General features: G+C 44.0%; 1 protein-coding gene across 2 annotated transcripts in view; it reads right to left on the bottom strand.

The window, feature by feature from the left end:
- Nucleotides 1-2356: 2356 nt before the first annotated feature.
- LOC124006677 (substance-P receptor-like) overlaps nucleotides 2357-21341 on the bottom strand; it is a 23129-nt gene continuing 4144 nt past the window's right edge. The window contains exons 3-7 of one of the 2 annotated variants that reach the window (XM_046316736.1): nucleotides 15202-15405; nucleotides 4803-4953; nucleotides 3565-3770; nucleotides 3365-3467; nucleotides 2357-3276 (exon numbers count right to left, since the gene is read on the bottom strand). In XM_046316736.1, the coding sequence (XP_046172692.1) occupies nucleotides 3064-3276; nucleotides 3365-3467; nucleotides 3565-3770; nucleotides 4803-4953; nucleotides 15202-15405 (877 nt within the window). In that variant the 3' untranslated portion in view covers nucleotides 2357-3063. The remainder of the gene's footprint in view (nucleotides 3277-3364; nucleotides 3468-3564; nucleotides 3771-4802; nucleotides 4954-15201; nucleotides 15406-21341) is intronic. The other variant, XM_046316737.1, reaches the window with a different exon arrangement.

The following is a 21341-nucleotide window of genomic DNA, read 5'->3' as shown; positions in this document are numbered from 1 at the left end:
ACAAGTTGAACTAATTAACAAGTTTAGCAGTACATTAAATGTTATTCTGCTTTCAGATAACCCGTTGACAATTGTGAGTTTTATGGTCTTTGAGCGTTGCTTCTTATACACAGAGGGGCCGGTGTGGGTGCAGGTTTGTGGTCCAACCAAGCAGTAACACACCTGATTCAACTAATCGTGTCTTGATTGAAGTCTGTGGTTAGTTGATTAGTTGAATCAGGTGTGTACTGGTTGCAAAGAACAAAAGCATAAGTCCACATCGATCTCTGTGGATAAGATTGGACCCCCCCCCCCCCACCCTCCTGTTATAAATGCTACTTTCACGATGAATAGCAATGATTAATTTATTTTAATAACTTCAGGGGAGTTAAATATATTCAAATTTTACACATGAAATGTCAGTTTCTAAGTTTTGAACATTTGTTAATTAAAAAAATATATTAATATTTTAGAGGTGGGCTTATTTGGAAACCCCCTGTACACTCAATACCCATTAAGCCCAGTCCAGACTTTTCACATATTTTATCAAATATTTGTAGCCTTATTAAATTCATAAAACCTCACATAAGAGATTCACCTTTCATTTTATCTCCACTTTTTTTTCCACAAAATGAGGGCAGTATATGTTAGAAATGTCTAAACTTTGATTTTGGTGGGTTTAATAAGTACACTTACCCAAATTTTTCAGTGAACTATCGAAAAACGAAATGTGCATAGGTAAAATCATGTGTGTGGGAGTTAATAATATTGTTTTTTACAACATATACATATACTCACACATCTGTTTAATTGCTGTCGACTATCACTGACTTGGATCAGGCCCTTAATTGTTTTATTTCCCTGTTTAAATCTACATCCTTGAGAAATGACAGGAAAGAATTGTAGCTTTGGGTTAAGGCTAGACTGACTGATTCTAAGTCTGATTGGCAGAGTTTCAGACAGTTTTGAGAAATAGATGTCTATCTTTGGTTAGAAAAGCTAAATAGACATACTTCTTGAATTGTGTGTCGGAAACTGGTAGTAAAGCAGCAAAATGTGGTCAAATTTTTGAAACAAAACTCCATCTCCTCGTTGCCTCAACAGGTTTTGACAGCCTCTGGTCCCATACTAGACAAAATTGAAATGTGTAGTACTTTTAATAACCATTTTTGATTCAGCTGCCCACTTGTTTTAAAGGATAGTCTCCGAAAATGACTCTCCTCTCACTAAAAGGAGTCCTTTAGTCACCTCAGAACAGATTGTAGAGAACGATGCTCTAACAGACTCTCATACTTTATTTTAATTTCAACCATTTGATGTCTACGATGTATTTTTTTTTTAATCCACAGGGGCACTTGACCCCTTTTTACTACAGCTCTCTGCCCCACTCGTTGTTGAACCTTTAACCTGTATTTTTAACTTGGCATTTGCTACTGATGTTCTCCCAAAAATGTGGAAAGTGGCACGTCCTCCCCCTACATAAAGGGGGAGATCCTTCTGAGTTAGATAATTACCATCCAAATCTCCAAGTTTTCTTCCTCACCAAGGTACTAGAATCTCTTAACAACTTCCACCTAAGAACTTTTTTTTATTTTTTATTTTTTACTTCTAATTCTATTCTAAATATGCACCGGTCTGATTTTAGATGTGGAACACAGCGCTGTTTCAGCCACTATGCTTGTTTTAGATTTAGATTTGATTTAGATTTTATTAGGATCTCTTTCAGTCCTCAGTTAGACTAATCTTCCAAGAGTCCTTAAACATTCAAATACAATTTATAATACGATCATATTTTCACATGTAACACACTATTACAAAAATACATAATATACTAACATATTGACCAGATAAATGCTCTAACAGTCTATAAAGATAAGATTGATTCTTCATCGACCACAGTCCAGCACAACTTTCCTCTGTGTCATATTTAAATGGTTTTAAAGTATTGTTGGAATCTATTTATTGAAAGGTTTCTGGTTTGCTCAGATAAATTATTCAATTTCTTTACTGCTCTAAATCGAAATGTTCTAAATCTTAACGCTACAGCATACAATGACATATTCTAGATGATTCTGTGCTTCCAACTTTGTGGCAACAGTTTGGGGAAGGCCCATTCCTGTTTTAGCATGACAATGCTCCCCTGCACAAGGTGAGGTCCATACAGAAATGGTTTGTTGAGATTGGTGTGGAAGAACTTGACTGGCCTGCACAGAGCCCTGACTTCAATCCCATCGAACACCTTTGGGATTAATAGGAATGCCGACTGCGAGCCAGGTCTAATCGACCAACATCAGTGCCTGACCTCACTAATGCTCTTGTGGCTGAATGGAAGCAAGTCCCCACAGCAATGTTCCAACATCTAGTGGAAAGCCTTCCCAGAAGAGTGGGGGCTATTATAGCAGCAAAGGGGGGAACAACTCCATATTAATGCCCATGATATTGGAATGAGATGTTCGACGAGCAGGGGTCCACATACTTTTGGTCATGTAGTGTATCTGCCCTGCTCCGCACATTGTGGGCTTTGAGCAGCAATCCCTGACAACAAGTGCTGGGCCAGCACACATCACCTCGCAGAAATCCACACACACTCACGCTTGCACAAACGAACCCACGCACACACACACACACACACACAACACGCTCTTGCACGAAGAAACAAATGCAGGCAAGCACACACCCTGCCTGACATAGTTCACACACACACACACATGCACGCGCACACACAATCATCAGTGTTTTCTTAGCGAGAGACCCGTGGCTGCTGTTGTTGCTGAGGGACGTGGCGGTCTGAGTGTTCCAAACAAAGCCCATATGGTTCTGGAATGCAGGGAGGGTGAGGCAGGGGGTACACAGGGACGGTGTGGTGAATGATGGAAAGAATCCTTAATGTGTTCCCCACTTGGCCTGGTCAGGTATACTAGACAAGGATAATAGAACTGCAGGTCGTAGGCCACCAAAACCACGTCTGCCTACAGAAGCACTCTCAACGCTAGTCCTGTTGAATACTTCTTGGTGAACTAGTTGGTACCATACTAATGCACATATACCTGCAGAAATGTTTCAGACACCAGTCCAGTTAGGCGTTTATTGAGCTACTAATCCATGTTGCGTCGGCCGCAAAAAAACAGGGCTGTCGGGGGTGTTTGGGGCTGATTGTGAGTCCATGGAGGTGAGCTCCAGAGTTGTCTGGCTGATAGGGGCGCTAGCTGGCAGCTCGGCCCCACAGCACTCCTCCTCAGTGGGCCTCAGAACCGTCGACACACTGGTCTCTGTCCGGCTGGCTCGGTACACACTCACCTGGAAACCGAGATAAAGGAGACAAAGTTTATACACACATTCATGCATATACAAAGTACACGGACTTGAAACACACACACACACACACCTGTGTTTGTAGGTAGCTGGTGGACTTGAGTTCCAGTCCCTCGTAGGAGCCTGCAGGAACACACGGACACCAACAGAACACCTGCTGAAAGCCCGCTCTGAACCTAGAGAGGGATACATGTACGTATAGAGACAGACAGAGGAACAAAGAGACAAAGAGACGAACGGTGTGTGGATGTCCGTGTATGTACGTAAGCCCACCTGTCATTGAGACAGCAGTAGATAATAGGGTTGTACATGGTGGAGCTCATGGCCAACCACATGACAGCCAGGTAGACCTGCTGGATGTAGCGCCACTCAAACAGCTGCATGGGGTCAGGGTGGAACTGCTGGAGCAGGAAGTAGATGTGGTACGGCAGCCAGCACACCGCAAACGTACACACCACCACGATCATCATCTTCACTACCTGAGAGGGAGGTTAGAGAGTTGAAGGAAATTCAGGGATTTGCCTAAGAATATTCATTTAAAGAGGTTCCTTGCTGTGTGCGTGTGGGCGAGAGAAAGGGAGGGAGAACTAGAGAGAGGGAGAAAGGAGGGAGAAATAGAGAGAGAGAGAAAGAGAGAGAGAGAGAGAAAGGGAGGGATAAGTAGAGAGAGAGGAGAGAGAGAGAGAGAGAGAGAGAGAGAGAGAGAGAGAGAGAGAGAGAGAGAGAGAGAGACAGAAATAGAGAGAGAGAGAGAGAGAGAGAGAGAGAGAGAGAGAGAGAGAGAGAGAGAGAGAGAGAGAGAGAGAGAGAGAGAGAGACAGAAATAGAGATAGAGAGAGAGAGAGAGAGAGAGAGAGAGAGAGAGAGAGAGAGAGAGAGAGAGAGAGAGAGAGAGAGAGAGAGAGAGAGAAAGGGAGGGAGAACTAGAGAGAGGGAGAAAAGGAGGGAGAAATAGAGAGAGAGAGAAAGAGAGAGAGAGAGAGAAAGGGAGGGATAAGTAGAGAGAGAGAGAGAGAGAGAGAGAGAGAGAGAGAGAGAGAGAGAGAGAGAGAGAGAGAGAGAGAGAGAGAGAGAGAGAGAGAGAGAGAGAAAGGGAGTGGGAAACAGAGAGAGAGAAAGGGAGGGGAAATAGAGAGTGAGAGAAAGAGAGAGAGAGAGAGAGAGAGAGAGAGAGAGAGAGAGAGAGAGAGAGAGAGAGAGAGAGAGAGAGAGAGAGAGAGAGAGAGAGAGAAAGGGAGGGAGGGAGGGAGGGAGAAATAAAGAGAGAGCGAGAAAGGGAGTGGGAAATAGAGAGAGAGATGAAAGCAATTTAGTAATTTGCCTAAGAATATCTACATAATGAATAGGTTCCCTGCTATGTCATGCTTACGTGTGTGTGTGTGTGTGTGTGTGTGTGTGTGTGTGTGTGTGTGTGTGTGTGTGTGTGTGTGTGTGTGTGTGTGTGTGTGTGTGTGTGTGTGTGTGTGTGTGTGTGTGTGTGTGTGTGTGTGTGTGGTTGATTGTGTGTGTACCTTGCGTTTGGCGATGAGCTGTTCTCGGTAGCGGTGGGTGGAGTCTCCAGGGATTGTCCCCGCCCACAGGGACAAGCCCACCACCAAGTAGGCACATCCCATAATGCACAGCGGCAGGAAATAGTAAAGCAACACCACAGACAAATAGTACCTACACACATAGAGAGATAGTTAGACACACACACAGATCTGTCAAAATGCCCTTGAGCAAGGACACTTAACCCTAGTTTCTCCAGTGTCGCCATTAATATTGGCAGATCCCTGGCTATGACCACAATCTCCGAGGGTGTCTCAGGGAGAGTGGAATATGCTAAAACTTTTCCAATTCACACATGCGTAAAAATGCACACAAATACAGGGACCCGCCAAATTATTACACACAAATGAGAAAGTCGGACAAGAAAAGTCGGACAGATAGTAGTCTAGTGGAACACAGAGTTCTGAATTGCTTCCTTATCTCTGCGTCCGCCTGTTCGCCTGTCCACACATACAAACACACACACACACACACACACACACACACACACACACACACACACACACACACACACACACACACACACACACACACACACACACACACACACACACACACACACACACACACACACACACACACACACATACTGTCTGCTGATTGATTATTGGTCTCGCTACAGGGAGTAGCGAGACTCACTGAAAAATGCATGAAATCAATTAACTGAGAGCAGGAGAGGAGAGGGGGAGGGAAGAGGAAGAGGAAGGAGGGAAGGTCACGAGGATTTATCATCTCCTAGCCCCTAACTTTACCATCAGACTAACTACAGGGAGTCAGCTGCTTATGGAAATGACTTCAATTCCTTCAACACCTGAGACTAATGGAGATACTAAATAACACACAGACACACACACATATATACTCATGAGAGAGGGAGAGGGAGAGGGAGAGGGAGAGGGAGAGGGAGAGGGAGAGGGAGAGGGAGAAAAAGTGGGGACAGCGAGAGCGAGAACTGTGAAACTAGTGATGCCGGGATTCAATCCGATCGCGGGTTACAGGCATTGCGGCTTTTAAAGGCAATTTCCGATTGAGCCGATATAAGCAGTGTTTACTGGGATTTACTGGGATTAATGGGATGTCTGCGAACGCCGCAACTTTTCCTTTAGAAGTGGAAATGCCTAGAACCCGTAATCGGATTGAATCCCGGCCCGAGACAACTAGGGAAAAGCCAGGACCATGTGCATCCACATGCCAGTGTGTGTGTGTGTGTTTAGGAACTATACAATCAATAACGTCAGGTAATTAGTAGAGTCAATTCTGTAATAAATAATTTTTTAATAGCTAAAAAGACCACTTTGTGGTTCTTGGGCAATTGACAAATAAGGTTTTTCGAGTTAAAAAAATGTCAAGTTAATGAATTAACATAAACTAATGATACTTGAACTGATAATGAACTGATTAACATGAACTGGTAATACTGCCATCGTCATCTAGGCAGAGGCAATGGACATGTACAGTGCCTTGCGAAAGTCTTCGGCCCCCTTGAACTTTGCGACCTTTTGCCACATTTCAGGCTTCAAACATAAAGATATAAAACTCTATTTTTTTGTGAAGAATCAACAACAAGTGGGACACAATCATGTTGTTTTAACAAATCAAAAACTGAAAAATTGGCCGTGCAAAATTATTCAGCCCCCTTAAGTTAATACTTTGTAGCGCCACCTTTTGCTGCGATTACAGCTGTAAGTCGCTTGGGGTATGTCTCTATCAGTTTTGCACATCGAGAGACTGACATTTTTTCCCATTCCTCCTTGCAAAACAGCTCGAGCTCAGTGAGGTTGGATGGAGAGCATTTGTGACCAGCAGTTTTCAGTTCTTTCCACAGATTCTCGATTGGATTCAGGTCTGGACTTTGACTTGGCCATTCTAACACCTGGATATGTTTATTTTTGAACCATTCCATTGTAGATTTTGCTTTATGTTTTGGATAATTGTCTTGTTGGAAGACAAATCTCCGTCCCAGTCTCAGGTCTTTTGCAGACTCCATCAGGTTTTCTTCCAGAATGGTCCTGTATTTGGCTCCATCCATCTTCCCATCAATTTTAACCATCTTCCCTGTCCCTGCTGAAGAAAAGCAGGCCCAAACCATGATGCTGCCACCACCATGTTTGACAGTGGGGATGGTGTGTTCAGGGTGATGAGCTGTGTTGCTTTTACGCCAAACATAACGTTTTGCATTGTTGCCAAAAAGTTCAATTTTGGTTTCATCTGACCAGAGCACCTTCTTCCACATGTTTGGTGTGTCTCCCAGGTGGCTTGTGGCAAACTTTAAACTACACTTTTTATGGATATCTTTAAGAAATGGCTTTCTTCTTGCCACTCTTCCATAAAGGCCAGATTTGTGCAATTTACGACTGATTGTTGTCCTATGGACAGAGTCTCCCACCTCAGCTGTAGATCTCTGCAGTTCATCCAGAGTGATCATGGGCCTCTTGGCTGCATCTCTGATCAGTCTTCTCCTTGTATGAGCTGAAAGTTTAGAGGGACGGCCAGGTCTTGGTAGATTTGCAGTGGTCTGATACTCCTTCCATTTCAATATTGGGATGTTTAAAGCTTGGGAAATCTTTTTGTATCCAAATCTGGCTTTAAACTTCTTCACAACAGTATCTCGGACCTGCCTGGTGTGTTCCACTTCTTCACAAAAAAATACAGTTTTATATCTTTATGTTTGAAGCCTGAAATGTGGCAAAGGGTCGCAAAGTTCAAGGGGGCCGAATACTTTCGCAAGGCACTGTACATTCACTATATATACAAAAGTATGTGGACACACCTTCAAATTAGTGGATTCGGGTATTTCAGCCACACCTGTTGCTGACAGGTGTATAAAACCAAGCACGCAGCCATGCAATCTCCATAGAAAAACATTAGCAGTAGAATGGCCTTACTGAAGAGCTCAGTGACTTTCAACGTCCAATACTTTCAACGTCCAACAAGTCAGTTCGTCAAATTTCTTCCCTGCTAGAGCTGCCCCGGTCAACTGTAAGTGCTGTTATTGTGAAGTGGAAACATCTAGGAGCAACTACAGCTCAGCCCCGAAGGGGTAGGCCACCCCAAGGAAAAGGGTGGCTATTTGTAGAATCTCAAATGACACATAATGACACATATGCGTCTCAAATGACACATAGAATGTCAATGACACATATTTACAAAGTTCCTAAGAGAACCACAAATTCCTAAGAACATTTTGAGGAATTGCGTTTACGAACTAGCTTATGAACTTCTAATTTTTTTCCTTAAGAAACTTCTTACGTTTTTTCGGTAATAATGTTTTGTGAATCCGGCCCCAGGTGACTACCCCATGAAGCTGGTTGAGAGAATGCCAAGAGTTTGCAAAGCTGTCAACAAGGCAAATGGTGGCTACTTTGAAGAATCTCAAATATATTTTGATTTGTTTAACACTTTTTTGGTTACTCCATGATTCCATATGTGTTATTTCAAAGTTTTGTTGTCTTCACTATTATTCTACAATGTAGAAAATAATACAAAAATAAAGAAAAACTTGTGACCAGTTAGTGTATAAATAAACTCAGTGTCACGCCTTGGTCATTGTATCTTGTGTTTTTATTATATGTTTGGGTAGGCCAGGGTGTGACATGGGTTTATATGTTGTATTTCGTATTGGGGTTTGTATTAATTGGGAGTGTGTATTATTAGGGGTTTGTCTAGTTAGGCTTGGCTGCCTGAGGCGATTCCTAATTGGAGTCAGCTGATTCTCGTTGTCTCGGATTGGGAACCGTATTTAGGTAGCCTGAGTGCGCGTTGTATTTCGTGGGTGATTGTACCTGTCTCTGTCTTAGTCACCAGATAGGCTGTAATTCGTTTCACTCGTTTGTTGTTTTCTTCTTCAGTTATTTCATGTACCGCATTATCTTCATTAAAAGTCATGAGTAACCTACACGCTGCATTTCGGTCTGACTCTCTTCAAACAACAGACGAACTACGTTACAGAATCACCCACCACCATTCACAGACCGAGCAGCGTGTGAACTGGCAGGATCTAAAGGAGGACGTTATGGACGGCAGAAGCAGGGATTATACGACGTGGGAAGAAATCGACAGGTGGGCGGCCGACCCAGAGCGAGTGCAGGAGCCCGCCTGGGATTCCCTACAGCAATGCGAAGAGGGCTATACACGTATGGAATCGAAAAGGAAAGCACGGTTATACAGAGCGAAAACCGAAGGTAACGGGAAAGCACAGAGAGAGAGTGGCTGAGTCAGGAATCAGACCTGAGCCTACTCTCCCTGTTAATCGTGAAGAGCAGTTGCAATGGGAGAGACTGCATCATTTGGAGATTTGGACATGGGAGGAGGAATTAGACGGTAAAGGACCCTGGGCGCAGCCGGGAGAATATCGCCGTCCCAAGGAGGAAATAGAAACAGCTAAAGCGGAGAGGCGCAAGTATGAGGAGGCAGCACGGCGACGCGGTTGGAAACCGGAAAGTCACCCCCAAAAAAATATTGGGGGGGGCTAAAAGGGAGAATAGTTATGCCAGGTAGGAGACCTGCGCATACTCCCTGTGCTCACCATTGGGCTAGAGAGACCGGGCAGGCACCGTGTTATGCTATGGAGCACACGGTGTTTCCAGTGCGGGTGCAGAGCCAGCTGCGACACATACCAGCCCTTCCTATTGGCCGGGCTAGAGTGGGCATCGAGCCAGGTAAGCTTGGGCAGGCTCGGTGCTCAAGAGCTCCAGTGCGCCTGCACGGTCCGGTCTATCCAGAGCCACCTCTACACACCAGTCCTCCGGTAGCAGCTCCCCGCACCAGGCTTCCTGTGCGTGTCCTCGCGCCAGTACCACCAGTTCCAGCACCACGCACCAGGCCTCCAGTGCGCCTCGCCTGTTCAGCACAGCCAGTGCTTTTCTCCCCTCCTGTGCTATCGGAGTCTCCAGCCTGTTTAGCGCAGCCAGAGCCTTTCTCCTCTCCTGCGCTGCCGGAGTCTCCTGTCTGTCCAGCGCCACCAGTGCTACCAGTCGGCCCAGCGCGTCCAGTGCGCCTCGCCTGTTCAGCGCAGCCAGAGCTTTTCTCCCCTCCTGCACTGTTGGAGTCTCCTGTCTGCCCAGCGCCGCCAGTCGGCCCAGCGTCACCAGTCTGCCAGGATCCACCAGAAGTGCCAGTCTGCCAGGATCCGCCAGAAGTGCCAGTCTGCCAAGATCTTCTAGATCGGCCAGACAACCTGAATCATCCAGGTCCACCAGCCAGCCAGGATTTACCGGAGCCTACTACCTGCCTGAGCTTCCTCTCAGTACTGAGCTTCCTCTCAGTACTAGGCTTCCTCTCTGTACTGGGCTCCCTCTCAGTACCGGGCTTCCCCTCAGTACCGGGCTGCTTCGGTCCCGGGCTACCCCTCTGTCCCGAGCTGCCCCTCTGTCCTGAGCTGCCACTCTGTCCCGAGCTGCCCCTCTGTTCCGAGCTGCCCCTCTGTCCCGAGCTACCCCTCTGTCCCGAGCTGCCCCTCGGTCCCGAGCTGCCCCTCGGTCCCGAGCTGCCCCTCAGTTATGTGGGGATCAGGGTGAGGACTATTAGGCCATGGTCGGCGGAGAAGGTGGATTATCCTAGGACGCGAAGGGGAGGAACTAGGACATTTATGGAGTGGGGTCCACGTCCCGAGCCAGAACCGCCACCATGGACAGACACCCACCCGGACCCTCCCTATGCTCTTGAGGTGCGTCCCGGAGTCCACACCTTAGGGGGGGGGGGGTTCTGTCACGCCTTGGTCATTGTATCTTGTGTTTTTGTTATATGTTTGGGTAGGCCAGGGTGTGACATGGGTTTATATGTTGTATTTCGTATTGGGGTTTGTATTAATTGGGAGTGTGTATTATTAGGGGTGTGTCTAGTTAGGCTTGGCTGCCTGAGGCGATTCCTAATTGGAGTCAGCTGATTCTCGTTGTCTCGGATTGGGAACCGTATTTAGGTAGCCTGAGTGCGCATTGTATTTCGTGGGTGATTGTACCTGTCTCTGTGTTAGTCACCAGATAGGCTGTAATTCGTTTCACTCGTTTGTTGTTTTCTTCTTCAGTTATTTCATGTACCGCATTATCTTCATTAAAAGTCATGAGTAACCTACACGCTGCATTTCGGTCTGACTCTCTTCAAACAACAGACGAAGTTCGTTACACTCAGCAAAAAAATAAATGTCCTCTCACTGTCAACTGCATTTATTTACAGCCTACATGTCAGCCTATATGAACATTACAAGATTCAACAACTGAGACATAAACTAAAGTTCCACAGACATGTGACTAACAGAAATGTAATAATGTGTCCCTGAACAAAGGGGGGGGGTCAAAATCAAAAGTTAGTCAGTATCTGGTGTGGCCACCAGCTGCATTAAGTTCTGCTGTGCCTCTACTCCTCATGGACTACACCAGATTTTCCAGTTCTTGCTGTGAGATGTTACCCCACTCTTCCACCAAGGCGCCTGCAAGTTCCCGAACATTTCTGGCGGAATGGCCCGAGGCCTCACTCTCCGATCCAACAGGTCCCAGACGTGCTCAATGGGATTGATCCAGAATACAGGACTCGGAACCAACGCAAATTCCTTCGACGATAAAAGCGAATACGACTATCACTGTGCTGCTGACTGTAACTGTGCTGCTGACGCTTACTGACACCGGTCATATTCAAAGGGCGTTGCTTGTTCGTAAATTAACCAGTTATTCTGATTTCTGGCACAGTTAGACGAGAGTGCGCTGAATTCGGAGTAGATAGCCCGAGTGAATTTGGAGTAGATAGCCCGAGTGAATTTGGAGTAGATAGCCCGAGTGAATTTGGAGTAGATAGCCCGAGTGAATTTGGAGTAGATAGCCCGAGTGAATTTGGAGTAGATAGCCCGAGTGAATCTGGAGTAGATAGCCCGAGTGAATTTGGAGTAGATAGCCCGAGTGAATTTGGAGTAGATAGCCCGAGTGAATTTGGAGTAGATAGCCCGAGTGAATTTGGAGTAGATAGCCCGAGTGAATTTGGAGTAGATAGCCCGAGTGAATTTGGAGTAGATAGCCCGAGTGAATCTGGAGTACATAGCCCGAGTGAATTTGGAGTAGATAGCCCGAGTGAATTTGGAGTAGATAGCCCGAGTGAATTTGGAGTAGATAGCCCGAGTGAATTTGGAGTAGATAGCCCGAGTGAATTTGGAGTAGATAGCCCGAGTGAATTTGGAGTAGATAGCCCGAGTGAATTTGGAGTAGATAGCCCGAGTGAATTTGGAGTAGATAGCCCGAGTGAATTTGGAGTAGATAGCCCGAGTGAATTTGGAGTAGATAGCCCGAGTGAATTTGGAGTAGATAGCCCGAGTGAATCTGGAGTAGATAGCCCGAGTGAATTTGGAGTAGATAGCCCGAGTGAATTTGGAGTAGATAGCCCGAGTGAATTTGGAGTAGATAGCCCGAGTGAATTTGGAGTAGATAGCCCGAGTGAATTTGGAGTAGATAGCCCGAGTGAATCTGGAGTAGATAGCCCGAGTGAATTTGGAGTACATAGCCCGAGTGAATTTGGAGTAGATAGCCCGAGTGAATTTGGAGTAGATAGCCCGAGTGAATCTGGAGTACATAGCCCGAGTGAATTTGGAGTAGATAGCCCGAGTGAATTTGGAGTAGATAGCCCGAGTGAATTTGGAGTAGATAGTCCGAGTGAATTTGGAGTAGATAGCCCGAGTGAATCTGGAGTAGATAGCCCGAGTGAATTTGGAGTAGATAGTCCGAGTGAATTTGGAGTAGATAGCCCGAGTGAATCTGGAGTAGATAGCCCGAGTGAATTTGGAGTAGATAGTCCGAGTGAATTTGGAGTAGATAGCCCGAGTGAATTTACGAACGCAACCATAAAGTCTCGGTGGGCTACTGACTGAAAACAGGCATAATTGAAACAAAAGTGGCTTTTAACTTTCCGTTCAAAGGTTGTCATGAAGTTTCTCATATGCACCTTCATTTGTAATAGCAAATACATGTTTCTATTATATACCATTTGATATTAGTGGTTGTACCATACGTAAGCCCTGTGTTTTGGTTAATCGTGTCACATAACCTGGATTTGAACCTTTTATTTCAAGCTTTTTCATCAAACTGTCCCCTTTTCTTTTTGTATCAGACGGTCCGGCAACATCCTCAGACAATTGCTTACATTTTTGGTCTAATTCTCATTTGGAAAAGGCTTAAAAAATAAAAGGTTAAACGCCAAGTCATGTGACATGATTAAACAAAGCCTCTGGCTGCGGATCCGACTTCTTTTCTTCTTCCAATTCGCGGAAGGTCCCAAAGCTTCTGTGCAAACGGGGGTCACGTTCTGCACGTGTGTTTCTTAATACCTGTACTTCACACTCACATTTTGTTGGTCTCCTTCTCCTTCACATATCTCACTGTCAATCGTGAATGATAATACTTCAAGTTTTACCCGGTGAAACGGGCCTTGCAGCATCAACCGTTTGATCTCCATCAGTTTAACAGGGATCTGCATATAAGATCGTGTTGAGTTATAGGGCTTACAGTGTTGTTCTCAATGATGTACAGTGAGAGAATGTTATAGCATAGGGTGTTAACAAACTGTAGCATAGCCCACCTGTGTCTTTTGCCTCGTGGCAGTTGAGTTTTGGCCATATGAGAGAAAAATGTGGTGGTGTTTTTGTCTTCCAGTAACGCTATGCTTCTATATTCTGTTCGGTAGAATAATATCATTATGTGATCGTGCAGACATTGATTCCACTTTGATCTGACTTTATTAAAACGAGAACCATTTGCCAGAGTAGCCTGTTCTCTACGATTATAGCAGAGTGTCCAAAGTACAGAATAAAGACATGCGCAGAAGCTTCGGGACCTTCAGCGCTATGGGAAAAAATTGTCTCCAGAGCCACACGGGGCCCTAACCATTATGACATTGATAATCCCCTGTCATGACAGGGGACAAAGATGTGAACATTTGTGGGAGATTTCTTGCTGCTGAATTGGAGGGTCCACTCCAGCGTGGGCTTTGATGTCATATCATGACACATGGACAGAAATAGTGTTATGTAGTTTTAAAAAATCACCTTCTACGGTTGGTTACACTATATGATGTTAGTGATTTTCAAATAGAATTATTCAAGTTGTTCAAAGAAAATAATTCCATCCTAGCCAAATATTTGGACAGTATTTCATTATATCATCAAATATGTATGCCAAAGTTAAATATTTGCAGTTTTCTTATGAGTTACACCAAATTCACAACACTTCAAAGTCAACATCAGACGATTGCACCACACGACATTATAACCATTTGACAAAGAAATGGCTTTGTGATAAATTGATGGGCTGCCAAATGAAGGAGAAATGTACTGTAAGAAGAATTTTTGCATATCTTGTTTTTTCCATATAAATATTATCCTTTGAAACAGAAAATAATACATCTGGTCAAAATGAAATACTGCGTCATTGACTAACAATATGAAACTGGTATCATTTATAGAGAAGAACTTACAGTATATTGTCCCGGTTTGGAACATGGCTGTCTAGGGAGCCTAGGCAGTTAATGAGGAATATTCATATCTTTAATATACTTGATTTGAATTTGCTTATTTTCTGTGTGCCAGACAAAATGCACCAGATACATAACAATGGCCACACAGCATCAATAAACGACACGACACTACAACAAAAACAAAACCTGAAAAACAACAACAGCAATGCAATTAATTCAAGTCCTTGAAGTCCTACGACTTCTGCCTAACGATGGTTCTTCGTAACACAACACCCAGAGGCTGTGCATCTACTATGTGTCTGGTTCTTAATCAATCTGTTGACTAATCGAGGTTGGATAGACTCATGAATCTATTCCACTAGACTAGGATGTTACAGACATTTCAGAGTGATTCCATTCCAGTATGGGCCGGAAATATTTTTTGGTATCTCAGATTGTTCTGGCAATTCTCACATAGAAACTGCATTGGAAGGATGTTTGATATTATTTTTTTTACCATAAAATCATGATGAAAGTGGCAATTCTAGGCCTTTCTTTGACCTGTGAGAATTGCCAGAACAATCTGTGATACAAAAAAAAATATTTTGGGGCTATCTTGGTATGGGATCACCCTTACCTCAAAGACAGAAAAGGGAAGTGAATACTAAATCAGATTTTACAGACAGAAAATGATTCAGTCTCTAATGTCTAATGCTTCCAGTAAACAAACTCCTTTGTGTGTGTGTGTGTGTGTGTGTGTGTGTGTGTGTGTGTGTGTGTGTGTGTGTGTGTGTGTGTGTGTGTGTGTGTGTGTGTGTGTGTGTGTGTGTGTGTGTGTGTGTGTGTGTGTGTGTGTGTGTGTGTGTGTGTGTGTGTGTGTGTGTGTGTGTGTGTGTGTGTGTGTGTGTGTGTGTGTGTGTGTGTGTCAGTACTCACATCTTCTTGAAGTCCATGGTTGTGTTGTTGGTGTAGTCGGGCCATTGGATGTAGCAGACAGTCCTACCAGGCAGCTGTTCTGTAGCTGAGTAGAAGTACTGGGGGAAGGCCAACAGTAGAGCTAACACCCAGATCACTCCGATCACTACACGGGTCTCTGTCGAAGACAACCTCTGCCTCAAGGGGTGGATGATAGCCATGTATCTGGAACAAACACACATACACACACACGCACATTGTAATCAGTAACACACACACACACACATGCAGACCCTTCCTCCCCTTCATCCTTTCCACCTTCATCCTTCCATCCTTTCCACCCCTTCTCCCTCTCCTCCCGTCCGCTCCTCTTCTCCTCCCCTCCCCTCTAGGTGCTTGATTATTGCCCTTTACCAATTCATTCTCATTTTCTCCCTGCCTTTCTCTATCCATACCTCCCTCTCTATCCTCCTCTCCCTCCTTCCCTCTGCCTGTTGAGGTCAAATCGATCATCCGCAGACACACCTCTTGTAAACACCCAGCAAAACAAAGTTGGTTCTGTTAAAGTTCCCTGAGCATTTGCAAGGTTGCGGCGAATCAAATCAAAGTGTTTTGGTCGCGTGCACAGACTTACAGATGTTATCATGGGTGCAGCAAAATGCTTGTGTTTCTAGCTCCAACAGTGCAGTCATACCTAGCAAAAATGTAATAAAACAATATACACAGAAAACAGAAAAATAAAATAAATTCATATCAGAACGTGCAGTGTCAGAGACAGGAATATAACCATACATGCACTACCGGTCAAAAGTTTTAGAATACCGACTCATTCAAGGGTTTTTCTTTATTTTTACTATTTTCTACATTGTAGAATAATAGTGAAGACATCAAAACTATCAAATAACACATGTGGAATCATGTAGTAACTAAAAAAGTGTTATGCACAATGCTTTGCACAATCTAGGCATTCTCTCAACCAGCATCACCTGGAATGCTTTTCCAACAGTCTTGAAGGAGTTCCCACATATGCTGAGCACTTGTTGGCTGCTTTTCCTTCACTCTGCGGTCAGACTCATCCCAAACCATCTCAATTTGGTTGAGGTTGGGGGATTGTGGAGCCCAGGTAATCTGATGAAAGCACTCAATCACTCTCCTTCTTGGTAAAAATAGTCCTTTCAAAGCCTGGTGGTATTTTGGGTAATTGTCCTGTTGAAAAACAAATTATATGCCAAACCAGATGGGATGGCATATTGCTGCAGAATGCTGGGGTAGCCATGCTGGTTAAGTGTGCCTTGAATTCTAAATAAATCACAAATAATGTCACCAACAAAGCACCCCCACATCATAACACCTCCTCATCCATGCTTTACGGTGGGAAATACACATGCGGGGATCATCCATTCACCCACACCAGTACCCGCAAAACACCAGTCTCAATGTCAATGGTGAAGAGGCGACTCCGGGATGCTGGCCTTCTTGGCAGAGTTTCTCTGTCCAGTGTCTGTGTTCTTTTCTAAATGACCCCAAACGTTTGAACGGTAGGGTATATACACATATAATGTTGTGTATAGACAGCATGGACAGTATTTCAATAAAGAAGGTGTGTACAGCAGTAGTTATATAGGATGAGCCTTGACTAGAATACAGTATATACATGTACATATAAAGTGGGTAAAACAATATGTAAACATTATTAAAGTGACCAGTGTTCAATGACACTATGTACATAGGGCAGCAGTCTCTAAGGTGCAGGGTCGAGTACCAGGTGAGAGTAACAGTGACTAAGGCTAGTGGTGACTGTTTAACCAGTCTGATGGCCTCTCAGTCTCTCGGTTCCAGCTTTGATGAACCTATGCTGCCTCCGCCTTCTAGATGGTAGTGGGGTGAACAGGCCGTGGCTCGGTTGGCTGAGTTTCTTGGTGATCTTCTTGGCCTTCCTGTGACACCGGGTGCTGTAGATGTCCTGTAGAGCAGGCAGTGTGCACCCCGGTGATGCTTTGGGCTGACTGCACCACCCTCTGTGAACCACAGCCCAACTGTGGTTCTCATAACACAAGAACTGTCCAGGTGCGCTGATGATTATACAATGTTGGTATAAAATACTCGCCTGATTTTGTAGGAAAGTTCCCAGAACACATTTCGTCTGTTCTTTCAAGGTTCCCAGAATGTTTTATTAGGTTTGTATGAACAGTCTGGTGGGAACATGGTGGGGATATCACTAAACATATGTTCCCAAAACACTAAAACTGTACAGTTGTGGGGATGATTGTATTGTTTTTTAGCGTGCAAAAAAAAACACTCACGTGATGTCAAAAGAATGTTCCCAGAACACTCTTTTTCTTTTTATTTCACATTTACTGTGACTTCCAGGTTGTGGAAGAGAGAATAACTCCATCTAGAAAAAGAAGTATCCTCTATTATTATTTACTCGTCTTCTTTATATACTGTAAAGTTGTTCTGCCTTGTATTTTTTCGCGACAACACTTGATTTCACAAATCATGTTAAATTATTGCCTGGGAGATTTCGGTGAGGTGTACATACATATGTACTACGACATAGTGTACAGCCATAGTTTAGACCATAATTGAAGGATTTCAATTAGCAATTAACAGCAGACTAAGTGGCCGGTGGCATGAGGATGGCAGATCACAGGTTCAAATATACTTGAATACTATTCTTTAAAAAAGCTGTAGCTATTTTTGGGGATAATACCCTAATACAATATGATGATGTGAGAAGATTGAAATGCCATTTGTTTAAAAGTTGGTCAGCACACTTCAATGTTAGAAGAACGTTGAAGCAATGTTTTCCTAACTACTTTCCTTTTCGTTGAAGTATGTTTTTAGAAAAGTATGGATTGTCAAACCTTGCAAGACACTTTATAACATAGGAATGTTTCTTGTTTGTTGTTATAGGTGGTCGTAGTAATATCTCCATCAACATTAGCTGAATATTCCAAGATTTAAAAAATGTTTTTTCCAACTCCGGTTACTTAATTTCTAATGCGGGAACGAGGGAATGTTATTAAAACCATCATGTCATAACGTCATGTCATAACGTCATGAGACCATTGTAGGACTATTCCCTGCTTGTTGTTATGGGTGTTTTGAATAACATATCCATCAACATTAGAAAGAATGTTCCTGTAATGTTTCCATGGAAACACTTCTATTGCTCCCACATTTTGTTGCTGCAGTGTGTTCTAAAGAACATTACCGGAACACTGTGTTATTACATTCCCTTGGCAACCTAATAAGAACCTTAGGGGAATGTTCTGTGGTAGTTTTTTACAGATCATTGTGACCAACATTTCAGTGAATGCTAGGAGAAAATTCCAAGGATATTTCATTTCCAACTTTTCATTCTAAAAAAATCTTTGGTAATCCCCCCCAAGAATGTTGAATGTTTGTGGGATGTTATCATCATAATGTTAGCTCAAACCCTAACTGGAAGTTAAGGGGAATCTTAGGTCATGTTCTGAGAATGTTCAGATTGTTCTGACATTGTGGTGACAGACTAATGAGAGGGGGATCTGTGTTCTGACAGTGAACCCAGAACAAGGGATGGGGAAGAGGGGAGCAGGGATGATCTGAAGGAAAAGGCTGCTCACACACACTTACGCTGTGGCGACATACTGATGACAGTATGCGAGAGAGAAACAGGGTTGGAGAATGGATCTCGAGGGAAAGGTTGCTCATACACACACATTTCAAACACATACAGTATGTACACACACACAACACCCACTTGAGTTGTGACTAGACAAGACCTTTAAACAAGTCAACATTCACAAAGCCGCGGATTACCAGGACGTGTGCTCAAAGCATGCACGGATCAAGTGTCTTCACTGACATTTTCAACCTCTCCCTGACCGAGTCTGTAATACCTACATGTTTCAAGCAGACCACCATAGTCCCCGTGCCCAAGGAAGCGAAGGTAACCTGCCTAAATGATTACCACCCCGTAGCACTCACATCTGTAGCAATGAAGTGCTTTGAAAGGCTGATCATGGCTCACATAAACAGCATCCTCCTAGATACCCTATCCCCAACAGATCCACAGATGACGCAATCTCAATCGCACTCTACACTGCCCTTTCCCAACTGGACAAAAGGAACACCTATGTGAGAATGCTGTTCATTGACTACAGCTCAGCGTTCAACACCATAGTGTCCACGAAGCTCATCACTAAGCTAAGGACCCTGGGACTAAACACCTCCCTCTGCAACTGAATCCTGGACTTCCTGACAGGCCGCTCCATCTGATCCTTAACACTGGGGCCCCTCAGGGGTGTGTACTTAGTCCCCTCCTGTACTCAAACACGACTCCAACAGCATCATTACGTTTGCTGATGACACAACAGTGGTAGGCCTGATCACCGACAAGACAGCCTATAGGGAGGAGGTTAGAGAACTGGCAGTGTGGTGTAGCTCAGTGTGAGCAAGACGAAGGAGCTGATCGTCGACTACAGGAACACGCGGGCCGAACAGGCCCCCATTAACATTGATGGGGCTGTAGTGGAGCGGGTAGAGAGTTTCAAGTTCCTTGGTGTCCACATCACCAACAAACTATCATGGTCAAAACAAACCAAGACAGTCGTGAAGAGGGCACGACAAAACCTTATCCCCTTCAGGAGACTGAAAAGATTTGGCATGGGTCCCCAGATCCTCAAAAAGTTCTACAGCTGCACCATCGAGAGCATCCTGACCGGTTGCATCACCGCCTGGTATGGCAACTGCTCGGCATCTGACCTTAAGGCGCTACAGAAGGTAGTGGCATCACTGGGGCCAAGCTTCCTGCCATCCTGGACCTATATAATAGGCGGTGTCAGAGGAAGACAGACTGTTTTCTCTGCTACCGCAAGGTAAGTGGTTCCGGAGCGCCAAGTCTAGGACCAAAAGGCTCCTTAACAGCTTCTACCCCCAAGCCATAAGACTGCTGAACAATTAATCAAATGGCCACCAGACTATTTACATTGACCCCCTTGCTGCTACTCACTGTTTATTATCGATGCATAGTCACTTCACCCCTACCTACATGTACAAATGACCTCAACTAACCTGTACCCCAAAACACTGGCTCGGTACCGGTACCCCTGTATATAGCCTAAGTTATGGTTGTGTTATTGTGTTACTTTTAAAAAAAAAAATATTTAGTTTATTTGGTAAATATTTGTTTAACTCTTCTTGAACTGCACTGTTGGTTAAGGACTTGTAAGTATCACTTGTTGTATTCGGCACATGTGACAAATAAAGTTTGATTTGATTTGACAAGTCAAAGGCTAATCCTGTGGTTTTATATCTCCCTCTCTAACTTTAAGCATCAGCTGTCAGAGCAGCTTACCGATCACTGTACCTGTACACAGCCAATCTGTAAATGTCACACCCAACTACCTCATCTCCATATTGTTACTTATCCTCTTGCTCTTTTGCACCCCAGTATCTCTACTTGCACATCATCATCTGCACATCTATCACTCCAGTGTTAATGCTAAATTGTAATTATTTCACCACTATGGCCTATTTATTGTCTTACCTCCCTAACCTTACTACATTTGCACACACTGTACATAGATTTTTCTATTGTGTTTTTGGCTGTATGTTTGTTGATGTGTAACTTTGTGTTGTTTTTGTTTTTGTCCCACTACTTTGCTTTACCTTGGCCAGGTCGCAGTTGTAAATGAAAACTTGTTCTTGACTGGCCTGCCTGGTTAATTAAAGGTTATATATATATATATATATTTGTTGTAATGAAGCCAATGCTGAAGAGTATAAGAGGGGATTTATTACTCATTTTGCCTTCAGAAAGTATTCACATCCACATTTTGCTGTGTTACAGCCTGAATTTAAAATGGATTCAATGTCGATGTTTTTGTGACTGGCCTAAACACAATCCTCCATAATGTCAAAGTCAAATGATAGTTTTCAAAATGTGTACAAATTAATACAAAATAGTATTCAATCCCTTTGTTACCCCTTTGTTACGGCAAGCCTAAATAAGTTCAGGGGTAAAAATGATCTGTAAGGTCCCTCAGTCGAGCAGCGAATTTCAACACAGATTCAACAGCAAGGACCAGAGAAGTTTTCCAATGTCGTCTCGCAAAGAAGGGCAACGACTGGTAGATGGGCACAACAACAAAAAAGCGGACATCCCTTTAAGC

This window comes from Oncorhynchus gorbuscha, linkage group LG20 (genome assembly GCF_021184085.1).
Source record: "Oncorhynchus gorbuscha isolate QuinsamMale2020 ecotype Even-year linkage group LG20, OgorEven_v1.0, whole genome shotgun sequence".
Lineage (NCBI taxonomy): Eukaryota > Metazoa > Chordata > Actinopteri > Salmoniformes > Salmonidae > Oncorhynchus > Oncorhynchus gorbuscha.
The sequence above is the reverse complement of the archived record's forward strand: the minus strand, read 5'-3'. Positions and strand labels throughout refer to the sequence as shown.